The 26,623-nt window shown below is 39.6% G+C and overlaps 1 protein-coding gene across 1 annotated transcript in view; it reads left to right on the top strand.

Annotated features, from left to right (window-relative positions):
• Positions 1-21,762, top strand: part of LOC144338518 (uncharacterized) — a 129,764-nt gene extending 108,002 nt beyond the window's left edge. The window contains exons 4-5 of the mRNA XM_077988407.1: positions 13,875-14,115; positions 19,492-21,762. Of these exons, the coding sequence (XP_077844533.1) occupies positions 13,875-14,115; positions 19,492-19,974 (724 nt within the window). The 3' untranslated portion in view covers positions 19,975-21,762. The remainder of the gene's footprint in view (positions 1-13,874; positions 14,116-19,491) is intronic.
• The last annotated feature ends 4,861 nt before the right edge of the window (positions 21,763-26,623 follow it).

The following is a 26,623-nucleotide window of genomic DNA, read 5'->3' as shown; positions in this document are numbered from 1 at the left end:
TTGTTGATCTCTTCAAAAAACCAACTCCTGGATTCATTGATTTTTTGGAGGGTTTTTGTGTCTCTATCTCCTTCAGTTCTGCTCTGATCTTAGTTATTTCTTGCCTTCAGCTAGCTTTCGAATGTGTTTGCTCTTGCTTCTCTAGTTCTTTTAATTGCGATGTTAGAGTGTCAATTTTAGATCTTTCCAGCTTTCTCTTGTGGGCATTTAGTGCTATAAATTTCCCTCTACACACTGCTTTAAATGTGTCCCAGAGATTCTGGTATGTTGTATCTTTGTTCTCATTGGTTTCAAAGAACATCTTTATTTCTGCCTTCATTTCGTTATGTACCCAGTAGTCATTCAGGAGCAGGTTGTTCAGTTTCCATGTAGTTGAGCGGTTTTGATTGAGTTTCTTAGTCCTGAGTTCTAGTTTGATTGCACTGTGGTCTGAGAGACAGTTTGTTATAATTTCTGTTCTTGTACATTTGCTGAGGAGTGCTTTACTTCCAATTACGTGGTCAATTTTGGAGTAAGTATGATGTGGTGCTGAGAAGAATGTATATTCTGTTGATTTGGGGTGGAGAGTTCTATAGATGTCTATTAGGTCTGCTTGCTGCAGAGATGAGTTCAATTCCTGGATATCCTTGTTAACTTTCTGTCTCGTTGATCTGTCTAATGTTGACAGTGGAGTGTTGAAGTCTCCCGTTATTATTGTATGGGAGTCTAAGTCTCTTTGTAAGTCTCTAAGGACTTGCTTTATGAATCTGTGTGCTCCTGTATTGGGTGCATATATATTTAGGATAGTTAGCTCTTCCTGTTGAATTGATCCCTTTACCATTATGTAATGACCTTGTTTGTGTCTTTTGATCTTTGATGGTTTAAAGTCTGTTTTATCAGAGACTAGTATTGCAACCCCTGCTTTTTTTTGTTCTCCATTTGCTTGATAAATCTTCCTCCATGCCTTTAATTTGGAGCCTATGTATGTCTCTGCGTGTGAGATGGGTCTCCTGAATACAGCAGACTGATGGGTCTTGACTCTTTATCCAGTTTGCCAGTCTGTGTCTTTTAATTGGAGCATTTAGTCCATTTACATTTAAGGTTAAGATTGTTATGTGTGAACTTGATCCTGCCATTATGATATTAACTGGTTATTTTGCTCGTTAGTTGATGCAGTTTCTTCCTAGCCTCAATGGTCTTTACATTTTGGCATGTTTTTGCAATGGCTGGTACCGGTTGTTCCTTTCCATGTTTAGTGCTTCCTTTAGGGTCTCTTGTAAGGCAGGCCTAGTTGTGACAAAATCTCTAAGCATTTGCTTATCTGTAAAGGATTTTATTTCTCCTTCACTTATGAAACTTAGTTTGGCTGGATATGAAATTCTGGGTTTAAAATTCTTTTCTTTAAGAATGTTGAATATTGGCCCCCACTCTCTTCTGGCTTGGAGAGTTTCTGCCGAGAGATCTGCTGTTTTTCTGATGGGCTTCCCTTTGTGGGTAACCCGACCTTTCTCTCTGGCTGCCCTTAAGATTTTTTCCTTCATTTCAACTTTGCTGAATCTGGCAATTATGTGTCTTGGAGTTGCTCTTCTCGAGGAGTATCTTTGTGGCATTCTCTGTATTTCCTGGATTTGAATGTTGGCCTGGCCTACTAGGTTGGGGAAGTTCTCCTGGATGATATCCTGAAGAGTGTTTTCCAACTTGGTTCCATTTTCCCCCTCACTTTCAGGCACCCCAATCAGACGTAGATTTGGTCTTTTTACATAATCCCATACTTCTTGCAGGCTTTGTTCATTTCTTTTTCTTCTTTTTTCTTTTGTTTTCTCTTCTCGCTTCATTTCATTAATTTGATCCTCAATCGCTGATACTCTTTCTTCCAGTTGATCGAGTCGGTTACTGAAGCTTGTGCATTTGTCACGTATTTCTCGTGTCATGGTTTTCATCTCTTTCGTTTCGTTTAGGACCTTCTCTGCATTAATTACTCTAGCCATCAATTCTTCCACTTTTTTTTCAAGATTTTTAGTTTCTTTGCGCTGGGTACGTAATTCCTCCTTTAGCTCTGAGAAATTTGATGGACTGAAGCCTTCTTCTCTCATCTCGTCAAAGTCATTCTCCGTCCAGCTTTGATCCGTTGCTGGCGATGAGCTGCGCTCCTTTGCCGGGGGAGATGTGCTCTTATTTTTTGAATTTCCAGCTTTTCTGCCCTGCTTTTTCCCCATCTTTGTGGTTTTATCTGCCTCTGGTCTTTGATGATGGTGATGTACTGATGGGGTTTTGGTGTAGGTGTCCTTCCTGTTTGATAGTTTTCCTTCTAACAGTCAGGACTCTCAGCTGTAGGTCTGTTGGAGATTGCTTGAGGTCCACTCCAGACCCTGTTTGCCTGGGTATCAGCAGCAGAGTCTGCAGAAGATAGAATATTGCTGAACAGCGAGTGTACCTGTCTGATTCTTGCTTTGGAAGCTTCCTCTCAGGGGTGTACTCCACCCTGTGAGGTGTGGGGTGTCAGACTGCCCCTAGTGGGGGATGTCTCCCAGTTAGGCTACTCAGGGGTCAGGGACCCACTTGAGCAGGGAGTCTGTCCCTTCTCAGATCTCAACCTCCATGTTGGGAGATCCACTGCTCTCTTCAAAGCTGTCAGACAGAGTCGTTTGCGTCTGCAGAGGTGTCTGCTGCGTTTGTTTAGTTTACTGTGCCCTGTCCCCAGAGGTGGAGTCTACAGAGACAGGCAGGTTTCCTTGAGCTGCTGTGAGCTCCACCCAGTTCGAGCTTCCCAGCAGCTTTGTTTACCTACTTAAGCCTCAGCAATGGCGGGCGCCCCTCCCCCAGCCTCGCTGCTGCCTTGCCGGTAGATCACAGACTGCTGCGCTAGCAATGAGGGAGGCTCCGTGGATGTGGGACCCTCCCGGCCAGGTGTGGGATATGATCTCCTGGTGTGCCTGTTTGCTTAAAGTGCAGTATTGGGGTGGGAGTTACCCGATTTTCCAGGTGTTGTGTATGTCAGTTCCCCTGGCTAGGAAAAGGGACTCCCTTCCCCCTTGCGCTTCCCAGGTGAGGCAATACCTCGCCCTGCTTCAGCTCTCGCTGGTCGGGCTGCAGCAGCTGACCAGCACCGATCGTCCGGCACTCCCCAGTGAGATGAACCCAGTACCTCAGTTGAAAATGCAGAAATCACTGGTCTTCTGTGTCGCTCGCGCCGGGAGTTGGAAACTGGAGCTGTTCCTCTTCGGCCATCTTGCTCCACCCTTCTAGTTTGTACCAAAAGAAATATTTAACTCTGTGAGACGAATCAAAACATCCCAAAACAGTTCCACAGATAGCTTCTTTCTAGTTTTTATCTAGGGATATTCAGATTTTCTCCATAGGCCTCAATGGGCTCCAAATTGTCCCTTTGCAGATTCGACAAAAAAAGTGTTTCCAATCTGCTGAATCAGAAGAAAAATTTAACTCCTTGTAATGAAACCACACATCACAAAGCAGTTTCACAGAAATATTCTTTGTAGCTTTTATCTGGGGATATCAGTTTTTCCCCATAGGCCTCAGAGGGCTCCCAAGTGTCTTTTCACATATTCTACAGAGTGTTTCCAACCTGATGAATCAAAAGAAAGGTTTAAAGATGTGATATGAATCCACTCATCACAAAGCAGTTTCACAGATAGCTACTTTCTAGTTTTTACCTGGGGATATTTGATCTTTCCCCATAGGCCTCAGTGGACTCCCAAATGTCCCTTCACAGATTCCACATAAAGAGCGTTGCCAACCTACTGACTGAAAAGAAAATTTTAACTCTGTAGTATGAATCCATATATCCCAAAGCAGTTTCAAAGATAGCATCTTTCTAGTTTTTAATCTATGGATATTTGGTTTCTTGTTTTAGGCTTCAATGGGCTCAGAAAAATCCTTTCACAAATTCTACAAGATAGATTCTTTCTAGTTTTTATCTGGGGATATTCAGGGTTTCCCCATAGGCCTCAATGGGCTCCTGAATGTCTCTTCACAGATTCTAGGGAAAGATTGTTTCAAACCTGCTGAATTAAAACAAAGTTTAAAGTCTGTAAGATGAATCCACACATCACAAAGCAGTTTCACAGATAGCTTCTCTCTAGTTTTAATCTCTGGATACTCAGTTTTTCATTGTAGGACTCAATGGGCTCTGACAAATCCCTTTGCACATTCTACAAAATGAGTGTTTATAACATATTGAATCAAAAGAAATGTTTAACTATGTGAGTTGAATCTACCCATCACAAAGCAGTTTCACAGAAAGCTTCTTTCTAATTTTTATCTGGGGCTATTTGTTTTTCCGAATATGCCTCAGTAGGCTCCCAAGTGTCCCTTCAAATATTCTAAAAAAAAGTGTTTCCAACCTGCTGCATCAAAAGAAAGGTTAAACTCTATGACATGAATCCACACCTCACAACACAGATTCACAGGTATCTTATTTATAGTTTATATCTGTGAATATTCAGTTGTTCCTCCTGTGCCTCAGTGGGCTCCCAAATGTCCCCTCACAGATTCTACAATAGGAGTATTTCTGACATGCTGAATCAACGAAAGGTTTACCTATGATGGATGAATCCACACATCACAAAGCAATTTCAAAGATAGCTTCTTTCTAGTTTTTATCTGGGATTATTTGCTTATTCCCCATAGGCCTCAATGGGCTCCCAAATGTCTCTTCCCAGATTGTAGGAAAAGATTCTTTTTAACCTCCTGAATTAAAAGAAAGTTTAAACTCTGTAAGATGAATCCACACATCACAAAGCAGTTTCACAGATAGCTTCTCTCTAGTTTTTACCTTTGGATATTCAGTTTTTCCTTATAAGCTTCAATGGGCTCCAATATTTCCCTTTGCAGATTTTACAGAAAATGTTTTTCCAACCTGATACATCTAAAGAAAAATTTAACTCTCTGAGATTAATCCACACATCTCAAAGCAGTTTCACAGATACCTTATTTCTATTCTTTACTGGGTATATTCACTTTTTCCTCATAGGCCTCAATGGGCTCCCAAATGTCCCTTTGCTGAAACCACACACAAAAAAAAGTGTTCCCAACCTGCTGAATCAAAGGAAAGGTTTAACTCTGTGAAATTAATCCACACATCACAAAGCAGTTTCAGAAATAGCTTCATTCTATTTTTCCTCTGAGGATATTTGGTTTTTCCCCATAGTCCTCAATCGGCTCCCAAATATTTCTTTGCAAATTCTGCAAAAAGCATGTTTCCAACCTGCTGAATCAATAGAAAAGTTTAACTCTAAGATGAATTGACACGTCACAAAGCAGTTTCACAGATAGTTTCTTTCTAGATAATAACTGGTGATATTTGGTTTTTCCTCATAGGCCTCAATAGAATCCCAAATGTCCCTTTGCAGATTCAACAGAAAGATAGTTTCCAACCTTGTGAATCAAAAGAAAGGTTTAATTCTGTGAGGTGAATCCACACATCACAAAGCAGTTTCACTGATTGCTTCTTTCTTGTATTTATCTGGGGATATACAGTTTTTCCCCAAGGGCCTCAATGGGCTCCCAAATGTCCCTTCACAGATTCTAAAAAGAGAATGTATCAAACCTGCTGAATCAAAAGAAAGGTTGAAATGTGTGAGATGAATCCACACATCACCAAGCAGTTTCACAGAGTGCTTCTTTCTAGTTTTAGCTAAGGATATTTGGTTATTCCCCATAGACCTCAATGCGCTCCCCAAAGTACCTTCGCAGATTCTACAAAAAGAATGTTTCAAACCTGCTGAATCAAAGGAAACTTTTAACTCTATGAGATGCATGCACACAAAACAAGACAGTTTCACAGATAGCTTCTTTCTAGTTTTTCTCTGGAAATATTCGGGTTTTCCCCATAGGTCTCAACAGGCTCCCAAGTGTTTCTTTGCAGAGTCTACAAAAATAGTGCTTCCAACTTGCTGAATCAAAAGAAAAGATTAACTCTGTGAGATGAATCAACACATCACAAAGGAGTTTCAAAGACAGCTTCTTCCTAGATTTTTTCTGGTATGTTCAGTTTTTCCTCATAGACTTCAATGGACTCCCAAGTGGACTTACACAGATTCTACAAAAAAGAGTGTTTCCAACTTATTCAGTCAAAATAAAGGCTTAACTTTGTGAGATAAACCCACATATCACAAAGCAGTTTCATAGATAGTATCTTCCTAGTTTTTATATGGATATATTTTCTTTTTCCCCTTAGGCCTCAATGATCTCCCAAATGTTCCCTCACAGATTCCACAAAAAAAGTGTTTCTAACCTGTTGAATCAAAAGAAAGGTTTACCTCTATGAGATGAATACACATCACAAAACATTTTCATAGACAGCTTCTTTCCTTTTTTTATCTGGGGATATTCAGTTTTTTATCATAGGCCTTAATGGGCTCTGTACTGTCCCTTTGTAGATTCTACAAAAAGAGTTTCCATCCTGTTAAATGTAAACAAAAATATAACTCTGAGAGATGAATCCACACATCCAAACCAGTTTCACAGGTAGCTTCTTTCTAGTTTATATCTGGGGATTTTGGTTTTTCTGCCTATGGGCAGAAATAAGCTTTGAAAAGTCCCTTTGCACATTCTGCAAAAATAGTATTTCCAACCTGCTGAATTAAAAGATAGGTTTAAATCTGTGAGACAAATCCATACATCACGAAGCAGTTTCACAGATAGCTTCTTTCTTGTTTTTATCTGGGCATATTCAGTATTACCACATAGACCTCAATGGGCTCTCAAATATCTCTTCACAGATACTACAAAAACAGTGTTTCCAACCTGCTGAATCAAAAGAAAAAATTAACACTGTGAGATGAATCCAAAAACCTCAGAAAGCAGTTTCCCAGGTAGCTTCTTTCTAATTTTTATCTGGGGATATTCAGTTTTTCCCCATAGGTCTCAATGGGCTGCCAAATATCCCTTCGCAGATTCTACAAAGACAGTATTTCCCACCTGCTGAATCAGTGGAAAGGTTTAACTCTTTGAGATAAATCCACACATCACCAAGCAGTTTCACACATAGCTTCCTTATAGTTTTTATTGGGGGATATTCGGTTTTTCCCCATAGATATCAATGGACTCCCTAATGTCCTTCACAGATTCTACAAAGAAAGGGTCTACAAACTGCTGAATCAAAACAAAGATTTATCTCTGTGAGATGCATCCACACATCACCAAGCAATTTCACAGATAGCTTCTTTCTTGTTTGTATCTGGGCATATTTGGTTTTACCATATTTATCTCAAGGGGCTCCCAAATATCCCTATGCAGATCCTACAAAAAGAGTGCCTCTAACCTGCTAAATCAAAACAAGGTTTAACTGTGTAAGATAAATATACACATCACCAAGGTGTTTCACAGACAGCTTCCTTCTAGTTTTTATTTTTGGATATTTGTTTTTTTCTCATATGACTCAATGGGCTTTCAAAAGTCACTTTGCTGATTGATTAAAAAGAGTGTTTCCAAGCTGCTGAATCAAAAGAATGGTTTACCTCTGTGAGATGAATCCACACATCACAAAGCAGTTTCACAGATAGATTCTTTCTAGTTTTTATCTGTGGATATTCCATTTTTCCTAAAGGCCTCAATGGGCTCCTAAATGTCCCTTCACAGATTCTACAAAAAGAATGTTTCAAACCTGCTGAACCAAAAGAAAAAATTAACTCTGAAATGAATCAACACATCACAAAGCAGTTTCAAAGATAGCTTCTTTCTAGTTTTATATGGGGATATTTGCTTTTCTTCCAAAAACCTCAAGGGGCTGCCAGATGTTTCTTAGCAGATTCTACAAAAAAAAGCTTATCTGACCTGCTGAATCAAAATAAAGGTTTACTCTGTGAGATGAATCAAAACATCACCAACCCTTTTCACAGATAGCTTCTTTCTAATTTTCTTCTCGGGATGTTCAGTTGTTCCCCATAGGCCTCAAAAGGCTCCCAAATGTCCCTTTGAAGATTCTCCAAAAAGAGTTTCCAATCTGCTGAATAAAAAAAAAAATTATCTCTTTGAGATGAATCCACACATCACCATGCACTTTCACAGATAGCTTCTTTCTAGATTTTATCTGGGGATATTTTGCTTTTCCCCACAGACCTCAATGTGTTCCCAAATGTCCTTTTGCAGATTCTAGAAAAAGAGTGTTTCCAACCTGCTGAATCAAAAGATAGGTTTAACTGTTTTATGTGAATCCACACATCATCAAGCAGCTTCACATATAGCTCGTTTCTAGTTTTTATCTGGGCATATTTGTTTTTTTCCCATAGACTTCTAAGGGCTTTCAAATGTCCCTTCACAGATACTACAAAAATAGTGCTTCCAACCTGCTGAATCAAAATAAAGGATTAACCCTTTGAGATGAATTCACACGTCACCCAGCAGTTTCTCAGATAGCTTCTTTCTAGTTTTCGTCTAGGGATATTCAGTTTCTACCCATAGGCTGCAATGGGCTCCCAAATGTCTTTTCACAAATTCTACAAAAAGAGTTTTTCCAACCTGCTGAATCAAAAGAAATCTTTATGTCTGGGAGATGAATCCACACAGCACAAACCAGTTTCACAGATAACCTCTTTCTGGCTTTTATCTAGAGAAATTCTGCTTTTAGCCATAGGCCTCTATTGGCTCTCAAATGTCCCTTCACAGATTCTACAAAGGATGTTTCCAACCTGCTGAATCAAAACAAAGGTTTAAGTCTGTGAGATAAATTCACTCAAAACCAAACAGTTTCACAGATAGCTTGTTTCTAGTTTTTATCTTGAAATATTCAGTTTTTCTTCGTAGGCTTCAATGGACTCTCAAATGTCCCTTTGCAGATTCTACAAAAAGAATGTTTCCAACATGGCGAATCAAAGGGAGCATTTCACTCTGTGAGATGAATCCACCCATTACCAGGCAGTTTCACAGATGGCTTATTTGCAATATTTATCTGGGGTTATTCAGTTTTATCCATAGGCCAAAATGGGCTCCCAAATGTCCCTTCCCAGATTCTACAAAAAGAGTGTTTCTAACTTGCTGAATCAAAAGAAAGGTTTAACTCGGTGAGATGAATCCATACATCAGCAAGCAGTTTCGCAGATACCTTCTTTCTAGTTTTTATCTGACAATATTCGGTTTTTCTCCATACACCTCAATGGACTACCAAATGTATTTTCGTAGATTCTATAAAAAGAGTGTATCCAACCTACTGAACCAACAGAAAGTTTTATCTCTGTTAAATGAATCTACACATTACCAAGTAGTTTTACTTGTGGCTTCTGTCTAGTTTTTATCTGGGGATATTCGTTTTTTCTTCATAGGCACAATAGGCTCCCAAATGTCTCTTTGCAGATTCTATAAAAAGAGTGTTTCCAAACTGCTGAATCAAATGAAAGTTGTAATGCTGTGAGATTAATCCACACATCACTAATTTCTTGCACAGATAACTTCTTTCTTGTTTTTATCTGGAGATATTCGCTTTCTTCCCCTAGGCTTCAAGGGACTCTGAAAGGTCCCTTCATAGATTCTACTAAAAGAGTGTTTCCAACTTGCTGAATCAAAAGAATGGTTTGACTCTGTGAGATGAATCCACACATCATTAAGTAGTTTCACAAGTAACCTTTTTGTAGTTTTTATCTGGTGATATTTGATTTTCCTCCATAGGCCTAAATTGATCCCCAAATGGCCCTTCCCAGATTTGGAAAAAAAAACAAAAATGAAAAAACAGATTCCAAAGTGCTGAATCAAAAGAAAGGTTTAAATTGGAGAGATGAATCCACACATCAGCAAATAGTTTCACAGATACCATCTTTCCCCAACCTAGATAGCTTATTTCTATTTTTTATCTTGGGATATCTGGTTTTTCCCCATTGGCCTCAATGGGCTCCAAAATGTTGCTTTTCAGATTCTACAAAAAATTAATTCCAACCTGATGAATCAAAAGGATGGTTTAAATCTATGAGATGAATACACACATTCCAAACTAGTTTCACAGATAGCTTCTTTCTAGATTTAATCTGGGGATATTCAGTTTTTCCCCATAGTCCTCAAAGGGCTCCCAAATGTCCCTTCACAGATACTGCATAAAGAGTGTTTCCAATCTGTTGAATGAAGAGACAGGTTTAACTCTGTAACATGAATCAGCACATCACCAAGCAGTTTCACAGGTAGATTCTTTCTAGGTTTTATATGGGGATATTCGGTCATTCCCCATAGGCCTCAATGGGCAACTCAATGTCCCTTTGCAGATTCTACTAAAATAGGGTTTCCAACCTGGTGATCAAAAGAAAGGTTTAACACGGTGAGATGAAACCATACATCATGAAGTTGTTTCACAGATAGCTTCTTTCTACTTTTTATCTGGGTATATTCAGTTTTTCCCCATAGACATAATTGGGCTCCCAAATGTCCCTTTGCAGATTCTATAAAAAGAGTGTTTCCAACCTGCTTAATTAACAGAAACTTCTAAATCTGTCAAGTGAATCTACCCATCACAAAATAGTTTCACAGGTAGCTTCTGTCTCGTTTTTATCTGGGGATATTTTGTTTTTCTGCATGGGCTCAATCGACTCCCAAATGTTCCTTCACAGATTCTACAAAAAGAGTGTTTCCAACCTGCTGAATCTAAAGAAAGATTTAACTCCATGAGGTTAATTGAAACATCCCAAAGCAGTTTCACAGACAGCTTCTTTCTAGGTTTCATCTGGGGATATTCAGTCTTTCCCCATAGGCCTCAATGGACTCCCTTATGTCCCTTTGCAGATTCTACAAAAAAATTGTTTCCAGCCTGCTGAAACAAAAGAAAGGTATTACTCTGTGTGATGAATCCGCAAATCACCAAGTAGTTTCACAGATCATTATTTTCTAGGATTTATCTGGGGATATTCGGTTTTTGCCAGTAAGCCTCAAGAGGCTCCAAAAACTCCCCAAATTCTACAAAAAGAATGTTTCCAAACTGCTGAATTAAAAGAAAGATTTAACTCTTTGTGATGAATCCACACATCATAAAGCAGTTAAACAGATAGCTTCTTTCTAGTTTTTACCCGGGATATTCGGTTTTTTTCCCATTGGTCTCAAAGGGCTCTCAAATATCCTTTCACAGATTCTACAAAGAAAAGTGTTCCCAAACTGCTGAATCAATAGAAAGGTTTAAAGCTGTGAGAGGAATCCACAAATCACAAAGTAGTTTTGTAGATAGCCTCTTTCTACTTTTATGTAGGGATATTCGATTTGTCCCCATAGGCTTCAAAAGTCTCCCAAACGTTCCCTCATAGATGCTACAAAAAGAGTGTTTCTAACCTGCTGAATAAAAAGAAGGTTTCAACTCTTTGAGGTGAATCCACACAGCACCAAGCAGTTTCACAGACAACTTCTTTCTAGTTTTTTTCTGGGGATATTTGGTTTTTCTCCATAAGCCTCAATGGGTTTTCAAATGCTCTTTTGCAGATTCTACAAAAAGAGCATTTCCAATCTAATGAATAAAAAGAAAGGTTTAAATCTGTGAGATTACTCACCACTTTTCAAAGCAGTTTCACAGACAGCTGATTTCTAGTTTTTGTATAAGGATATTCTGTATTTTTCAATAGACCACTATGGGCTCCCAAATATTTCTTCACAGATTCTACAAGAAAAGTGTTTCCAACCTGCTGAAACAAAAGAAAGGTTTACCTCTGTTAGCTGAATCCACACATCACCAAGTAATTTCACAGATAGCTGCTTTCTAGTTTTTGTCTGGGATATTTGGTTTTTCCCTATAGGCCCCTATAGGCTCCTATAGGCTCCTAAATGTCCCTTCAAAGATTCTACAAAAAGAGTGTTTCCAACCAGTTGAATAAAATGAAAGATTTAGCTCTTTGAGATGAATCCACCCATTACCAAGCAGTTTCACAGATAGCTTCTTTGTAGGTTTTTAGTGGGGATGTTCAGTTGTTCCCCACAGGACTAATTGGGTTCCCAATTGTTTCCTCACAGATTCTACAAAAAGAGTATTTCTAAAATGGTGAGCCAATAGATAGGTTTAACTCTTTGTTGTGAATCCACACATCAAAAATCAGTTTTACAGATAGCAGTTTTTTAGTTTTTATCTGGGCATATTCTGTTTTTCCTTATAGGCTTCTAAGGGATTTAAATGTCCCTTTGCAAATTCTACAAAAATAGTGTTTCCAACCTGATGAATCAAAAGAAATGATTAACCCTGTGAGATGAATCCACACATAACCCAGCAGTTTCACAGATATCTTCTATCTAGTTTTCATCTTGGGATATTCCGTTTTTCCCCATACAATGCAATAGGCTCCCAAATGTCCCTTTGCAGATTCTACAAAAAGCGTGTTTCTAACCTGATGAACTAAAAGACAAGTTTATCTCTGTGACATGAATCCAGACATCATGAAGCAGTTTCACAGATAGCCTCTTTCCACCTTTTATGTAGAGATCCTTAGTTTTTTCCCATAGGCCTCAGTAGGTTCCCAGTTGTCCCTTAACAGATTATACAAAAAGAGTTTCCAACCTGCTGAATCAAAAGAAAGTTTTAAATCTGTGAAATGAAACTACACATCACCAATCAGTTTCACAGATAGCTTCTTTCTAGTTTTTATCTGAGGATACTTGATTTTTCCCCATAGGCCTCAGTGGGTTATGTAATATCCCTTTGCAGATTCTAAGAAAGAGTGTTTCCAACTTGTCGAATCAAAAGAAACGTTTAACTCTGTGAGATGAATCCACACATCATGAAGCAGTTTCACAGATAAATTCTTTCTTGTTTTTATCAGGGGATATTCAGTTTTTTTCATAGGTCTCCATGGGCTCCCAAATGTCCCCTCAAAGATTCTAGAAAAAGAGTTTTCCCAACCTGGTGAATCAGAAATAAAGGTTTATCACTGTGAGTTGAATCCACGCATGACAAAGCAATTTCACAGATAGTTTCTTTCTGGTTTTTATCTTGGGATATTTGTTTTTTCTCCATAGGCCTCAATGGATTCCCAAATGTTCCTTTGCAGATTTTACAAAAAGATTGCTTTCAACCTACTGAATCAAAGAAATGTTTAACTGTGTGATATGAGTCCACGTATCACCAAGCAGTTTCACATGAACTTCTTTCTAGTTTTTATCTGGGGATATTCAGTTTTTTCCCATAGGCCTCAATGGGCTCCCAAATGTCTTTTTGCAGATCCTTCAAAAAGAGTGTTTCCAACCTCATGAATCAAAAGAAAAGTATAAACCCATGAGATGAATCCACACATCACCAAGCATTTTTCACAGATAGCTTTCTTCTAGTTTTTATCTTGGGATATTCAGCATTTACCCATAGGCCTCAATGGGCTCGCAATGTCTCTTCAGAGATTCTACAAATGGGTGTTTCCAATCTGCTGAATCTAAACAAAGGTTTAACTCTGTTAGATAAATTTGCAGCAATACAAGCAGTTTCACAGATAGCTTCATTCTAGTTTTTATCTTGAAATATTCAGTTTTTCTCCATAGGCCTCAATGGGTTCTCAAATGTCCCTTTGCAGATTCTACAAAGAGTGTTTTATAACTGCTGAATCAAAAGAAAAGTTTACCTCTGTGAGATGAAGCCACATATAATGAAGCAGTTTTAGTGTGTTGTCTGGAGCTGCATGCCCCGGCCATAGCGAATAATAATTGAGGATTAAACGCCTGAGCTATATTCATTTCCACCCCACACCTTCTCCCTATCTTTGCCTTTTTTCCCCTGTACTAATACCTCCTTAAAGATGGCGCTCTTCCTGCTTCTTCTTCACTCACTTTTCCTGCGCCCGGGAAAATTGTTACTTAATAGCGCAAGCGCAACATGACGTCCGACCGGAGAAACCAAAACTAACCTGGCCACGCCCTCGGCAATGAGATCATTTCCGCCTTAGCCCAACCCCTTCCCTTCCAAGTGTATATAAGGCAGTGCATTACCGCCATTAAACGAGACTTGATCAGAGCACTGTCTTGTCTCCATTTCTCGTGTCTCTTGTTCCCCAAATTCCCACCCCCTCCTCCAGGGCCTGCTCTGACTATCCCGCGGGCTGGGATACGTGGCGCCCAAACAGGGACCTGGAAACGAGGGACTCCGTGAGGAAGAGGACGCCAAAGGATGGTCGACCGCTAACGAAGACAAAAGGAGTCAAACTCTTCCGATCACCGCGGGAACCTGCCGCGTCAGAATCGAAGGTAAGTGACGCGTCCGAAATGGGACAAGAATTAAGCCAACATCAAATATATGTAGGACAATTAAAAGAGGCTTTAAAGATACGAGGAGTAAAGGTTAAAGGTAATGATTTGTTTAAATTTTTTGATTTTGTAAAAGATACTTGCCCTTTGTTCCCACAGGAAGGAACTATTGATATTAAAAGATGGCGTAGAATAGGGGATTGTCTTCAGGACTATTATAATACTTTTGGGCCAGAAAAAATTCCTGTAACCACCTTCTCTTATTGGAACCTCATTAGAGATTTAATAGATAAGAAGGAGGCCATTCCGCAAGTCATGGCTGCGGTCGCTCAGACAGAGCATATTTTAAAGGTTAGCTCCCGCTCTAACCTCGCAAAGCCTCTGCAAGATACGGAGGAAGATCTCATTTCCCTCGAAAGTGATCATGAGGAAATTAAGTCTCCTTCTGTAATAGATAAAGAAATACCACACGAAAACAAACGAAAAAAATACCCAATTTTACAGATGCTTCAAAAGGAGGAGGAAATTAATAAGCCTAATCAATTGGATATAAATTGGGATGATTTAGAGGAAGAGGCGGCTAAATATCACAACCCTGATTTGCCTCCCTTTACTTCATACCCACCCTCATATAATAAGACACATAATGAGGCTTCTGCGCCGATTGTTATGGCAGCAATAGATCCCAAAGAAGAATTAAAGCAGAGAATTGCTCAACTAGAAGAACAGATTAAACTTGAAGAGTTACATCAATCATTGATAATTAGGCTCCAAAAGCTAAAAACAGAAAATGAAAAAATATCTAACTCAGACGCTATGGAGGGTTCCTTGCGCCCACTTCAGCGGCCTGGACAACATGTTCCAAGAGGGGGGTTAGTTGCTAGCCAACATAGAGAAGACTCCTCCCCCAAAGACGTTTTTCTGGTCACGGAAACCATAGATGAACAGGGACAGGCTTGGAGGCATCATACTGGATTTGATTTTACTATTATAAAATAGTTAAAGACTGCTGCCTCTCAGTATGGGGCTACTGCTCCATATACTCTTGCTATAGTGGAATCTGTAGCTGAGAATTGGCTCACTCCTACAGACTGGAATACCTTAGTCAGGGCAGTTCTTTCTGGGGGAGACCACTTAATTTGGAAGTCAGAGTTCTTTGAAAATTGTAGAGATACAGCTAAAAGAAATCAACAGGCAGGAAACGGTTGGGATTTTGATATGTTAACAGGTTCAGGTAATTATGCAGACACTCAGGCCCAAATGCAATATGACCCTGGACTGTTCTCACAAATCCAGGCTGCTGCTACAAAAGCCTGGAGAAAACTTCCCGTTAAAGGAGATCCAGGGGCCTTGTTCACAGCGGTTAAACAAGGACCCGATGAGCCATTTTCAGACTTTGTGCATAGACTTATGACCACGGCAGGTAGAATCTTTGGAAATGCAGAAACGGGTGTAGATTATGTTAAACAGTTAGCTTATGAAAATGCTAACCCCGCCTGCCAAGCGGCAATCAAACCTTATCGAAAGAAAACAGATTTAACAGGATACATTCGCCTTTGTTCAGATATTGGGCCCTCATATCAACAAGGCCTAGCAATGGCCACCGCTTTTAGCGGCCAAACAGTAAGAGATTTCCTCATTAACAAAGGTAAAGATAAAGGGGGATGTTTTAGATGCGGTAAAAGGGGACACTTTGCAAAAGATTGCTGTGAAAACCAAAATAAGAGTCCAGAAGCAAAATTCCCAGGCCTTTGCCCAAGGTGTAAAAGAGGAAGGCACTGGGCAAACGAATGTAAATCTAAAACTGACAGTCAAGGAAATCCTTTAACCCCCAGGCAGGGAAACGGGATGAGGGGCCAGCCTCAGGCCCCGAAACAAGCATATGGGGCAGTCAGTTTTGTTCCAGCCAGCAACAGCAATCCATTTCAAAACTTAGTAGAGCAACCCCAGGAAGTGCAGGATTGGACCTCAGTTCCACCTCCCACACAATACTAACACCTGAAATGGGACCGCAAACCTTAAATACCGGAATATATAGACCCTTACCACCTAACACTTTTGGGTTACTTTTAGGAAGAAGTAGTGTCACCATGAGAGGCTTACAAGTCCTCCCTGGAGTTATCGATAATGATTATGAAGGAGAAATTAAAATTATGGCCAGAGCTATTGATAGTATTATTACTGTCCCTCAAGGAGTTAGAATAGCTCAGTTACTCCTGCTACCTTTGGTTAAAACAGATAATAATATCCAATACTCTAATAGAAATATAAAAGGTTTCGGATCATCAGATATATATTGGGTGCAACCAATTACAAATCAAAAACCCTCTCTAACCTTATGGTTAGATGGGAAGGCATTCACTGGACTAATAGACACAGGGGCTGATGTAACTATCATTAAACAGGAAGATTGGCCCTCTCATTGGTCTACTACAGAAACTTTAACTCACTTGAGAGGAATTGGACAAAGCAGTAATCCTAAACAAAGTTCTAAATACCTAACATGGACAGATAAAGAAAACAATTCAGGCCTCATTAAGCCATTTGTCATCCCTTACCTACCTGTTAACCTTTGGGGGCGAGATCTACTCTCTCAAATGAAAATTATAATGTGTAGTCCAAATGATATAGTTACTGCACAAATGTTAACTCAAGGATACACCCCTGGTAAAGGTCTTGGAAAAGGAGAGAACGGTATCCCACAGCCTATACTGGTTTCAGGACAACTTGATAAAAAGGGGTTTGGAAATTTTTAGCTCAGGCCACTGACATACCTGCACTCCAAAGGTGCGCTGACCCCATTACTTGGAAGTCAGATGAGCCCGTTTGGGTTGATCAGTGGCCTTTACTCAATGATAAACTAAGTGCTGCCCAACAGTTAGTGCAGGAACAACTAACAGCAGGACATATTGAGGAAAGTAATTCCCCTTGGAATACACCTATTTTTGTTATTAAAAAGAAGTCTGGTAAATGGAGACTCTTACAAGATTTAAGAGCAGTAAATATCACTATGATCCTTATGGGTGCCTTACAACCAGGATTGCCTTCACCGGTTGCGATTCCTCAAAAATATTTTAAAATCGTTATTGACCTTAAAGATTGCTTTTTTACAATTCCCCTTCACCCTGCTGACCAGAAAAGATTTCCCTTTAGTCTTCCATCTACAAATTTTAAACAACCAATGAAGCGCTATCAATGGAAAGTCTTACCTCAAGGTATGGCCAATAGTCCTACCTTGTGTCAAAAATATGTAGCTGCCGCTATAGAGCCAGTCAGAAAAACATGGGCACAAATGTATATTATACATTATATGGATGATATTTTAATAGCAGGAGAAATTGGCGAACAAGTCTTACAGTGCTTCGCCCAACTCAAACAAGAGTTAACAGCAGCCGGACTACAAATAGCCCCAGAAAAGGTACAATTACAAGATCCATACACTTATCTTGGTTTCCAGATTAATGGACCCAAATTCATTAATCAAAAGGCCGTTATACGTCGTGATCATTTAAAAACTTTAAATGATTTCCAAAAATTACTGGGAGACATAAATTGGCTTCGACCGTACTTAAAGCTCACCACAGGAGAGTTAAAACCTCTTTTCGATATATTAAAAGGAGACTCTAATCCAAAATCCCCCAGGTCCATTACTAAAGAAGCATTAATAACACTCCAACAGGTAGAACATGCCATTGCAACACAATTTGTTACCGGTATTGATTATTCTCAGCCATTAATATTCCTTATTTTTAACACAACAATAACCCCTACTGGCCTATTTTGGCAGAACAATCCCATTATGTGGGTACACCTGCCCTCCTCCCCTAAAAAGGTTTTGTTGCCTTATTATGATGCCATAGCTGATCTAATTATCTTGGGAAGAGAAAACAGTAGAAAATACTTTGGAATAGAACCCTCTACCATTATACAGCCCTACACTCAATCACGCATCCATTGGCTGTTACAAAATACGAAAGCCTGGCCAATTGCTTGCGCTTCTTACACTGGCACGATTGACAACCATTACCCACCTAACAAACTTATTCAATTTTGTAAACTTCATGCGTTTGTATTTCCCCATATTACCAGTAAAGAACCTCTCAATGACGCATTACTAATTTTCACTGATGGATCTTCCACAGGACTTGCCGCTTACACTTACAATAATGTAGTCGTTAAATTCCAGACCACTTATACATCAGCTCAGCTGGTCGAATTGCAAGCTATAATTGCAGCACTATCAGCCTTTCCTTGTCAGCCACTTAACATTTATACAGACAGTGCCTACCTGGCTCATTCAATACCCCTCTTAGAGACCGTGTCTCAAATTAAACATATTTCAGACACAGCTAACCTATTTTTACAATGTCAACAACTTATCCGAAAAAGGACTACTCCCTTTTTTCTTGGGCATATTAGAGCACATTCAGGATTACCGGGACCTCTAACACAAGGTAACACAACAGCTGACACGGCAACAAAAACCATAGCCACAGTCACTACAGACAATTTGCAACAAGCGCAAAAAGCACATGCCTTACATCATTTAAACGCCCAAACCTTAAGACTTATGTTTAAACTTACCAGAGAACAAGCTCGACAAATAGTTAAACAATGCGCCAACTGCATAACATATTTACCTGTTCCCCATCTAGGAGTTAACCCCCGAGGACTCATCCCCAACAAAATTTGGCAAATGGACGTTACTCACCACTTAGAATTCGGTCAATTAAAATATATCCATGTATGCATAGACACCTATAGTGGATTCATCAGTGCAAACCTCCAAACAGGAGAGGCCACCAAACATGTCATAGCTCATTTATTACACTGCTTTTCTATTTTAGGAATACCCAAACAAATCAAAACAGATAATGGCCCCGGTTATATAGCCAAAACCTTCTTACAATTTTGTAATACCCTACAAATTAAACATACCACAGGCATTCCCTATAATCCCCAAGGACAAGGTATAGTAGAAAGAACTCATCTGTCATTAAAAACTATTATCACAAAATTAAAAGGGGGGAGCGGGTACCCCGTGAAGGGTACCCCCAGAAACATACTCAATCATGCCCTGTTTATCCTTAATTTTTTAAATTTGGACAGTCATGGAAAATCGGCTGCCAACCGTTTCTGGCATCCTGAATCTCAAAAACAGTTTGCAATGGTAAAATGGAAAGATCCACTTGATAGTTCATGGCATGGCCCCGATCCAGTTTTAATTTGGGGAAGAGGCTCAGTATGCATCTTCTCACAAAAAAATGATGCAGCCAGATGGCTGCCTGAAAGATTGGTAAGACAAATAAATCATAACCATTGTCAGTCCAGGGAAGATAAATCTCCCTGAGAAGTTCTTTCCTTCTTGTTTTTCAGAAAATGAAGCCTAACATGAAATTCCTTTGGAGAATAATCGCTCTATATAACATAGTGACAGTCTATGCAGGTTTTGGTGACCCTCGTAAGGCAAAAGAATTATTACGAAAACAATACGGCCAGCCTTGTGACTGCAGAGGGGGACAAATATCTGAACCTCCATCAGATAGAATCACCCAGGTGACCTGCACGGGCAAGACAGCTTACCTAATGCCAAACCAGTTATGGAAATGTAAGTCTACCCCAAGAGATACCTCACCTAGTGGGCCGCTCCTAGAATGCCCTTGTAGCTCTTTCCAATCTTCTGTACATAGTTCCTGTTATACCTCCTATCAACAATGCAAATCAGGCAATAGAACATATTATACGGCCACGTTACTAAAAACACAAACTGGAGGCATTAATGACGTACAAGTATTAGGATCCACTAATAAACTTGTACAATCTCCTTGTAACGGCCAAAAAGGAAAGCCTGTTTGTTGAAGCACTACCGCCCCCATTCACATTTCTGATGGAGGAGGCCCATTAGATATTACAAGAATTAAAACCGTCCAGAAAAAATTAGAAGAAATTCATAAAGCTTCTTATCCTGAACTTCAATATCACCCTTTAGCCCTGCCTGAGCTTAGAGGTAATTTTAGGCTCGATGCCCAAACCTTTGATATCCTCAATGCTACTTACAATTTACTTCAAATGTCCAATACAAGCCTGGCCCACGATTGTTGGCTTTGTCTTAAAATGGGCCCCCCTATTCCTCTAGCCATACCTAACCTTTCATTGCCCTATGTCAATTACTCAAATGAATCCTTAGTAAATAATTCCTGTCCTATTACCCCCCCCCTTAGTTCAACCGATGACGTTTTCTAATTCCTCTTGCCTCTTTTCACCATCATATAATAACACTAAAGAAATTGATTTAGGCTATGTTGTGTTTGGCAACTGTACTTCCATAATCAATGCCACCAACACTTTGTGTGCTATAAATGGCTCGGTATTCGTTTGTGGAAACAACATGGCATATACGTATCTACCTACAAATTGGACAGGGCTTTGTGTTCTGGCCACTCTTCTCCCCGACATTGATATCATCCCTGGAGATGAACCTATCCCCATCCCCGCTATTGAACATTTTATTTATAGACCGAAACGAGCCATACAATTTATTCCCTTGTTGGCTGGACTAGGAATCACCTCTGCTTTTACTACAGGAGCCACAGGCCTAGGAGTCTCACTAACCCAATATACTAAATTATCCAATCAATTGATTTCCGACGTACAAACCTTATCCAGTACTATACAAGATTTACAAGACCAAGTAGACTCGTTAGCTGAAGTAGTTCTCCAGAATAGAAGAGGTCTAGATTTGTTAACGGCAGAACAGGGAGGGATATGTTTGACTTTACAGGAAAAGTGCTGTTTCTACGCCAACAAATCCGGAATCATCAGAGATAAGATAAAAACTTTGCAAGAAGAACTAGAAAAGCGCAGAAAAGGCTTTGCCACCAATCCACTATGGACTGGACTCGATGGACTTCTACCCTATCTCCTGCCATTTCTTGGTCCTTTACTCACTCTTCTACTCTTCCTCACTCTCGGGCCTATAATCCTTAATAAGCTTATGGCATTTGTCAGACAACAAATCGAGGCCTTCCAGGCCAAACCTATACAGGTTCATTATCATCGCCTTGAGATGACTGAAAATGGTGAGTCTTATTTACCTTAATAAGACCGCCTCCCCTGTGTGCTGAACTGGACAGTCAATGACGGGTAAGAGGACACTATCTCCATCAGAGCCTAAGACAGGAGGGCCGCCCTTGCTGCTGCCTTATCCCATGACGGGCCTAGAAGGTGGGGGTGAGTTGACCCAACCTAAGACAGGCGCAGTTCCCGAGGGGTTTTCTTATCATAAAAATATAAAAAGGGGGACCTGTCCAGAGCTGCACGCCCTGGCCATAGCGAATAATAATTGAGGATTAAACGCCTGAGCTATATTCATTTCCACCCCACACCTTCTCCCTATCTTTGCCTTTTTTCCCCTGTACTAATACCTCGTTAAAGATGGCGCTCTTCCTGCTTCTTCTTCACTCACTTTTCCCACGCCCGGGAAAATTGTTACTTAATAGTGCAAGCGCAACATAACGTCCGACCGGAGAAACTGAAACTAACCTGGCCACGCCCTCGGCAATGAGATCATTTCCGCCTTAGCCCAACCCCTTCCCTTCCAAGTGTATATAAGGCAGTGCATTACCGCCATTAAACGAGACTTGATCAGAGCACTGTCTTGTCTCCATTTCTCATGTCTCTTGTTCCCCAAATTCCCACCCCCTCCTCCAGGGCCTGCTCTGACTATCCCGCGGGCTGGGATAGTGTGTATCTGGGGATTTTCGTTTTTGTTCCCTAGGCCTCAATGCCCTCCCAAATGTCCCTTCACAAATCCCACACCTAAAGTGTTTCCAACCTGTTGAATCAATAGAAAGGTTTAACTCTGTGAAAGTAATCAATGCAAAACAAAGCAGTTTCACAGATAGCTTCTTTCTAATTTTCATCTGGTGATATTTTGTTTTTCCCTTTAGACCTCAATGGTTTCCAAATGTCCCTTTACAGATTCTATAAAAAGTGTGTTTACAATCTACCGAATAAAAAGTAAGTCTTAACTGTGGGAGATGAATCCACACATTACTAAGCAGTTTCAAATATTGCTTCTTTCTAGTTTTTATCTGGGGATATTCTGCTTTTGCTCCTAGGCCCTAATGTGCTTCCAAATGTTGCCTTGCAGAATTTACAAAAAGAGTGTTTCCAACCTGCTAAATCAAAAGAAAGGTTGAAATCTGAGAGATGAATGCACACATCACCATGCAGTTACACAGATAACGTCTTTCTAGTTTTTATCTGGGAATATTCAGTTTCTCCTCTTAGGCTGCAATGGGCTCCCAAATGTTCTTTTGCAGATTATACAAAAAAGGGTTTCCAACCTACTGTAAAAAAAAAGAAAGCTTTAATTCCATGAGATGAATCCACACATAACCAAGCAGTTTCAAAGACAACATCTTTCTAGTTTTAATCCATAAATATTCTGTTTTCCCCAGAGGCCTCAATGGTTCCCAAATGTCCCACCACATGTTCTACAAAAAGCATGTTGCCAACCTGCTTAATCAAAAGAAAGGTTTAACTCTGTGAGATGAATCAACACATCACCAAGCAGTTACACAGATAGATTTTTCCTACTTTGTATCTGGGGATTTTATTTTTTTCCCCATAGGTCTCAAAGTAGTCCCAAATATCCCTTCACAGATTCCATAAAAATGTTTTTTAACCTGCTGAAATAAAAGAAAGGTTTAACTCTGTGAGATGAATCCAGACGTCACCAAGCTGGTTCACAGATAGCTTCTTTCTAGTTGTTATCTAGGAATATTCTGGTTTTGCCCATAGGTCTAAAAGCACTCCCAAATGTCCCTTCACAGATTCTACAAAAAGAGCGTTTCCAACCTGCTTAATTCAAAGGAACTCTGTGAGATGAGTACACACAACCCAAAAAAGTTTCACTTTGGGTTCTTTCTAGTTTTTATCAGGGGATATTCTGTTTTCTCCATAGGCCTCATTGGGATCCAAAAAGTCCCTGAGTAGATTCTACTAAAATAGTGTTTCCAACCCTGCTGAATAAAAAGAAACGTTTACCTCTATGAGATTAATCACACACCAAAAAGCAGTTTCACAGATAGCTTCTTTCTACTTATTATCAGAGGATATTTTATTTCCCCCATAGGCTTCAATGGGCTCCCAAGTGTCCCTTTGCAGATTTTACAAAAAGAATGTTGCCAACCTCTTGAATCAAAAGAAAGGTTTAATTCAGTGAGATGAATCCACACACCTCCCAGCAGTTTCACACATAGCTTCTTTCTAGGTTTTTATCTGTGTATATTCATTTTTTTTCCCATAGGCATCAATGGGTTCCAAAATGTCCCTTCACAAATTATACAAAAAGAGTGTTTCCAACCTGCAGAATAAAAAGAAAGGTTTAACTCTGTGAGATGAATGCATACATTACCAAGGAGTTTCACAGATAGCTTCTTTCTAGTTTGTATCTGGGGATTTCAAGTTTTTCCCCCTAGGCCTCAATGGACTCCAAAACGTCCCTTTGCAGATTCTACAGGAACAGTGTTTCCAAACTGCTGAATCAAAAGGAAGGTTTAATTCTGTTACATGAATCCACATATCACCAAGTGATTTCACAGACAGCTTCTTGCTAGTTTTTAGTCTGAGGATATTTGGTATTTTCCCATATGCCTCAATGGGCTCTGAAATGTCCCATTGTAGATTCTACAAGAAGACTGTTTCCAAACTTCTGAATCAAAAGAATGCTTTAATTTGTGAGATGAATCCACACATCACAAAGTAGTTTCATAGTTTCTTTCTAGATTTTACCTAGGGATATTCCTTTTTTCCCCCCACAGTTCTCAATGGGCTCCCAAATATCCCCTGGCAAATTTTACAAAAAGTATTTCTAACCTGCTGGTTAGAAAGGTTCATCTCTGTGAGATGAATCCACACAAAACCAGGCAGTTTCCCAGACAGCTTCTTTCCAGTTTTTATCTGGGGATATTAGGTTTTTCTCCATAGGCCTCAATGGACTTTCAAATGTCCCTTCACAGGTTCTACAAAAAAAAGGTTTTCCAAACTGCTGAATCAAAAGAAAAGTTTAACTTTTGAGATGAATCCACACATCACAGCAGTATCACAGACTTATTCTTTTCAGTTTTTATCTGTGGATATTCATTTAATCCCCATAGTCCTCAATGGGCTCCCAAATATCCCTTCACATGTTTTTCAAAAACAGTGGTTTTTCCCACCTGCTGAATCAAAAGAGGGTTTAACTCTGTGAGTTGAATCCACACACCACCATGCAGTTTCATAGGTAGCTTTGTTCTAGTTTATATCTGGGGATATTTGGTTTTTCTTTATAGACCTCAATGGGTTCCCAAATGTCCCTTTGCAGATTCTACAAAAAAAGTGTCTCCAACTCCGTGAATCAAAAGAAACTTTTAACTTTTTGAGAGAAACCCAGACATCACCAGGCTTCACAGATAGCTTCTTTCTCGTTTTTATCAGGGAATTTTTGGTTTTGTTTCATAGGTCTCAATGGGCTCCTAAATGTCCCTTCACAGATTCTACAAAAGGAGTGTTTCCCACCTGCTGAATCAAAAGAAAAGTTTAATTCTGTGATATGACTCACACATCAATGAGCAGTTTCACTGAGAGCACATTTCTACTATTAATCTAAAAATATTCAGTTTTACCCAATAAACATCAAAGGACTTTCAAATGACCCTTTGCAGCTTCTACAAAAAGAGCATTTCCAACCAGCTGAAGCAAAAGAATGATTTAATTCTGTGAGGTGAATCCACACAACACCAAGCAGCTTCACAGATAGCTTCTTTCTGGTTTTAACCTATGGCTGTTTTGTTTTACCCCTTAGGCCTCAATGGGCTCCCAAATGTCCCTTCGCAGATTTTATTAAAAGAGTGTTTCCAAACTGCTGAATCCAAAGAAAAATTTAACTCGGTGTGATGAACCCACTCATCATGAGGTAGTTTTACAGATAGCTTCTTCTTTCGGGTTTTTATCTTCAGATATTCAGTTTTTCCCCATAGGTCTCAATGGGTCCACAATTCTCCTTACTCAGATTCTACAAAAAGGGTGTTTCCAACCTGCTGAATCTAAAGAAACCTTTAACTCTGTGAGATAAATCCACACATCACTGAGCAGTTTCACAGAGAGCTTCTCTCTAGTTTTTATCAGGGAATTTTCCTTTTTTTCCCCATAGGTCTCAATGGGCTTTCAAATATCCTTGCAGATTCTACAAAAATAGTCTCTCCAGCCTGTTAAATCGAAAGGATGGTTTAGCTGCATCAGGTGAATCCACACATCACAAAGCAGTTTCACAGATAACTTCTTTCTAGTTTTTATCTGGTGATATTCTGTTCTTCCCCATAGGACTCAAAGGATTTCAAATTGTCCATTCACAGATTCCACAAAAACACTGTTTCCAAACAGCTGAAACAAAAGAAAGGTTTAATTCTGTGACATGAATCCACACATCACAAATCAGTTTCCCAGAGTGCTTCATTCTAGTTTTTTTCTGGGGATATTCTGTTTTCTCCACTGGCCTCAGTGAACTCCCAAATGTATCTTTGCAGATTCTACAAAAAGAGTGTTTCTAACATGCTGAATCAAAAGAAAGGTTTAACTCTGTGAGATGAATCCACAAATCACCAGTCAGTTTCATATGAAGCTTCTTCTATTTTTTATCTGTGTATATTCTGCTTTTCCTCATTGGCCTCAATGGGCTCCCAAGTGTACCTTCACAGATTCTACATACAGTGTTTTCAATCTGCTGAATCAAAAGAAAGGTTTACCTCGGTGAGATGAATCCATACATCACCAAGTGGTGTCACAGATACCTTCTTTCTATCTTTTATCTGGGGATATTTGGTTTTTATTTATAGGCTTCAATGGGCTCCCAAATGTCCCTTTGCAGATTCTACAAAAAGAGTATTTCCAACTTGCTGAATCAAAAGAAACTTTAACTCTCTGAGATGAGTCCACACATCAGCTGGCAGTTTCATAGATAGCTTCTTTCTAGTTTTTATCAGGGAATTTTCATTTTTTCCCCATAGGTCTCAATGGGCTTTCAAATGTCCCTTCTCAGATTCTCCACAAAGTGTTTCCAACCTGCTGAATCAAAAGGATAGTTTAACTCCATCAGATGAATCCACACATCACAAAGCAGTTTCACAGAGAACTCCTTTCTAGTTTTTATCTGGTGATATTCAGTTGTTCCCCATAGGACTCAATGGATTCCAAATTGTCTATTCACAGATTCTAAGAAAAGAGTGTTTCCAACTTGCTGAAAGAAAAGAAAGGTTTAACTCTGTGAGAGGAATCCATACATCACAAATCAGTTTCCCAGATTGTTTCATTCTAGTTTTTTTTCTGGGGATATTCTGTTTTTCCCAAATGGCCTCAATGGACTACAAAATGTCCCTTTACAGATTCTACAAAAAGAGTGTTTCCAACCTGCTGAATCAAGAGCAAGGTTTAACTCTGTGAGATGAATACACAAATCAACAGTCAG

This window comes from Macaca mulatta, chromosome X, assembly GCF_049350105.2.
Source record: "Macaca mulatta isolate MMU2019108-1 chromosome X, T2T-MMU8v2.0, whole genome shotgun sequence".
Lineage (NCBI taxonomy): Eukaryota > Metazoa > Chordata > Mammalia > Primates > Cercopithecidae > Macaca > Macaca mulatta.
The sequence above is the reverse complement of the archived record's forward strand: the minus strand, read 5'-3'. Positions and strand labels throughout refer to the sequence as shown.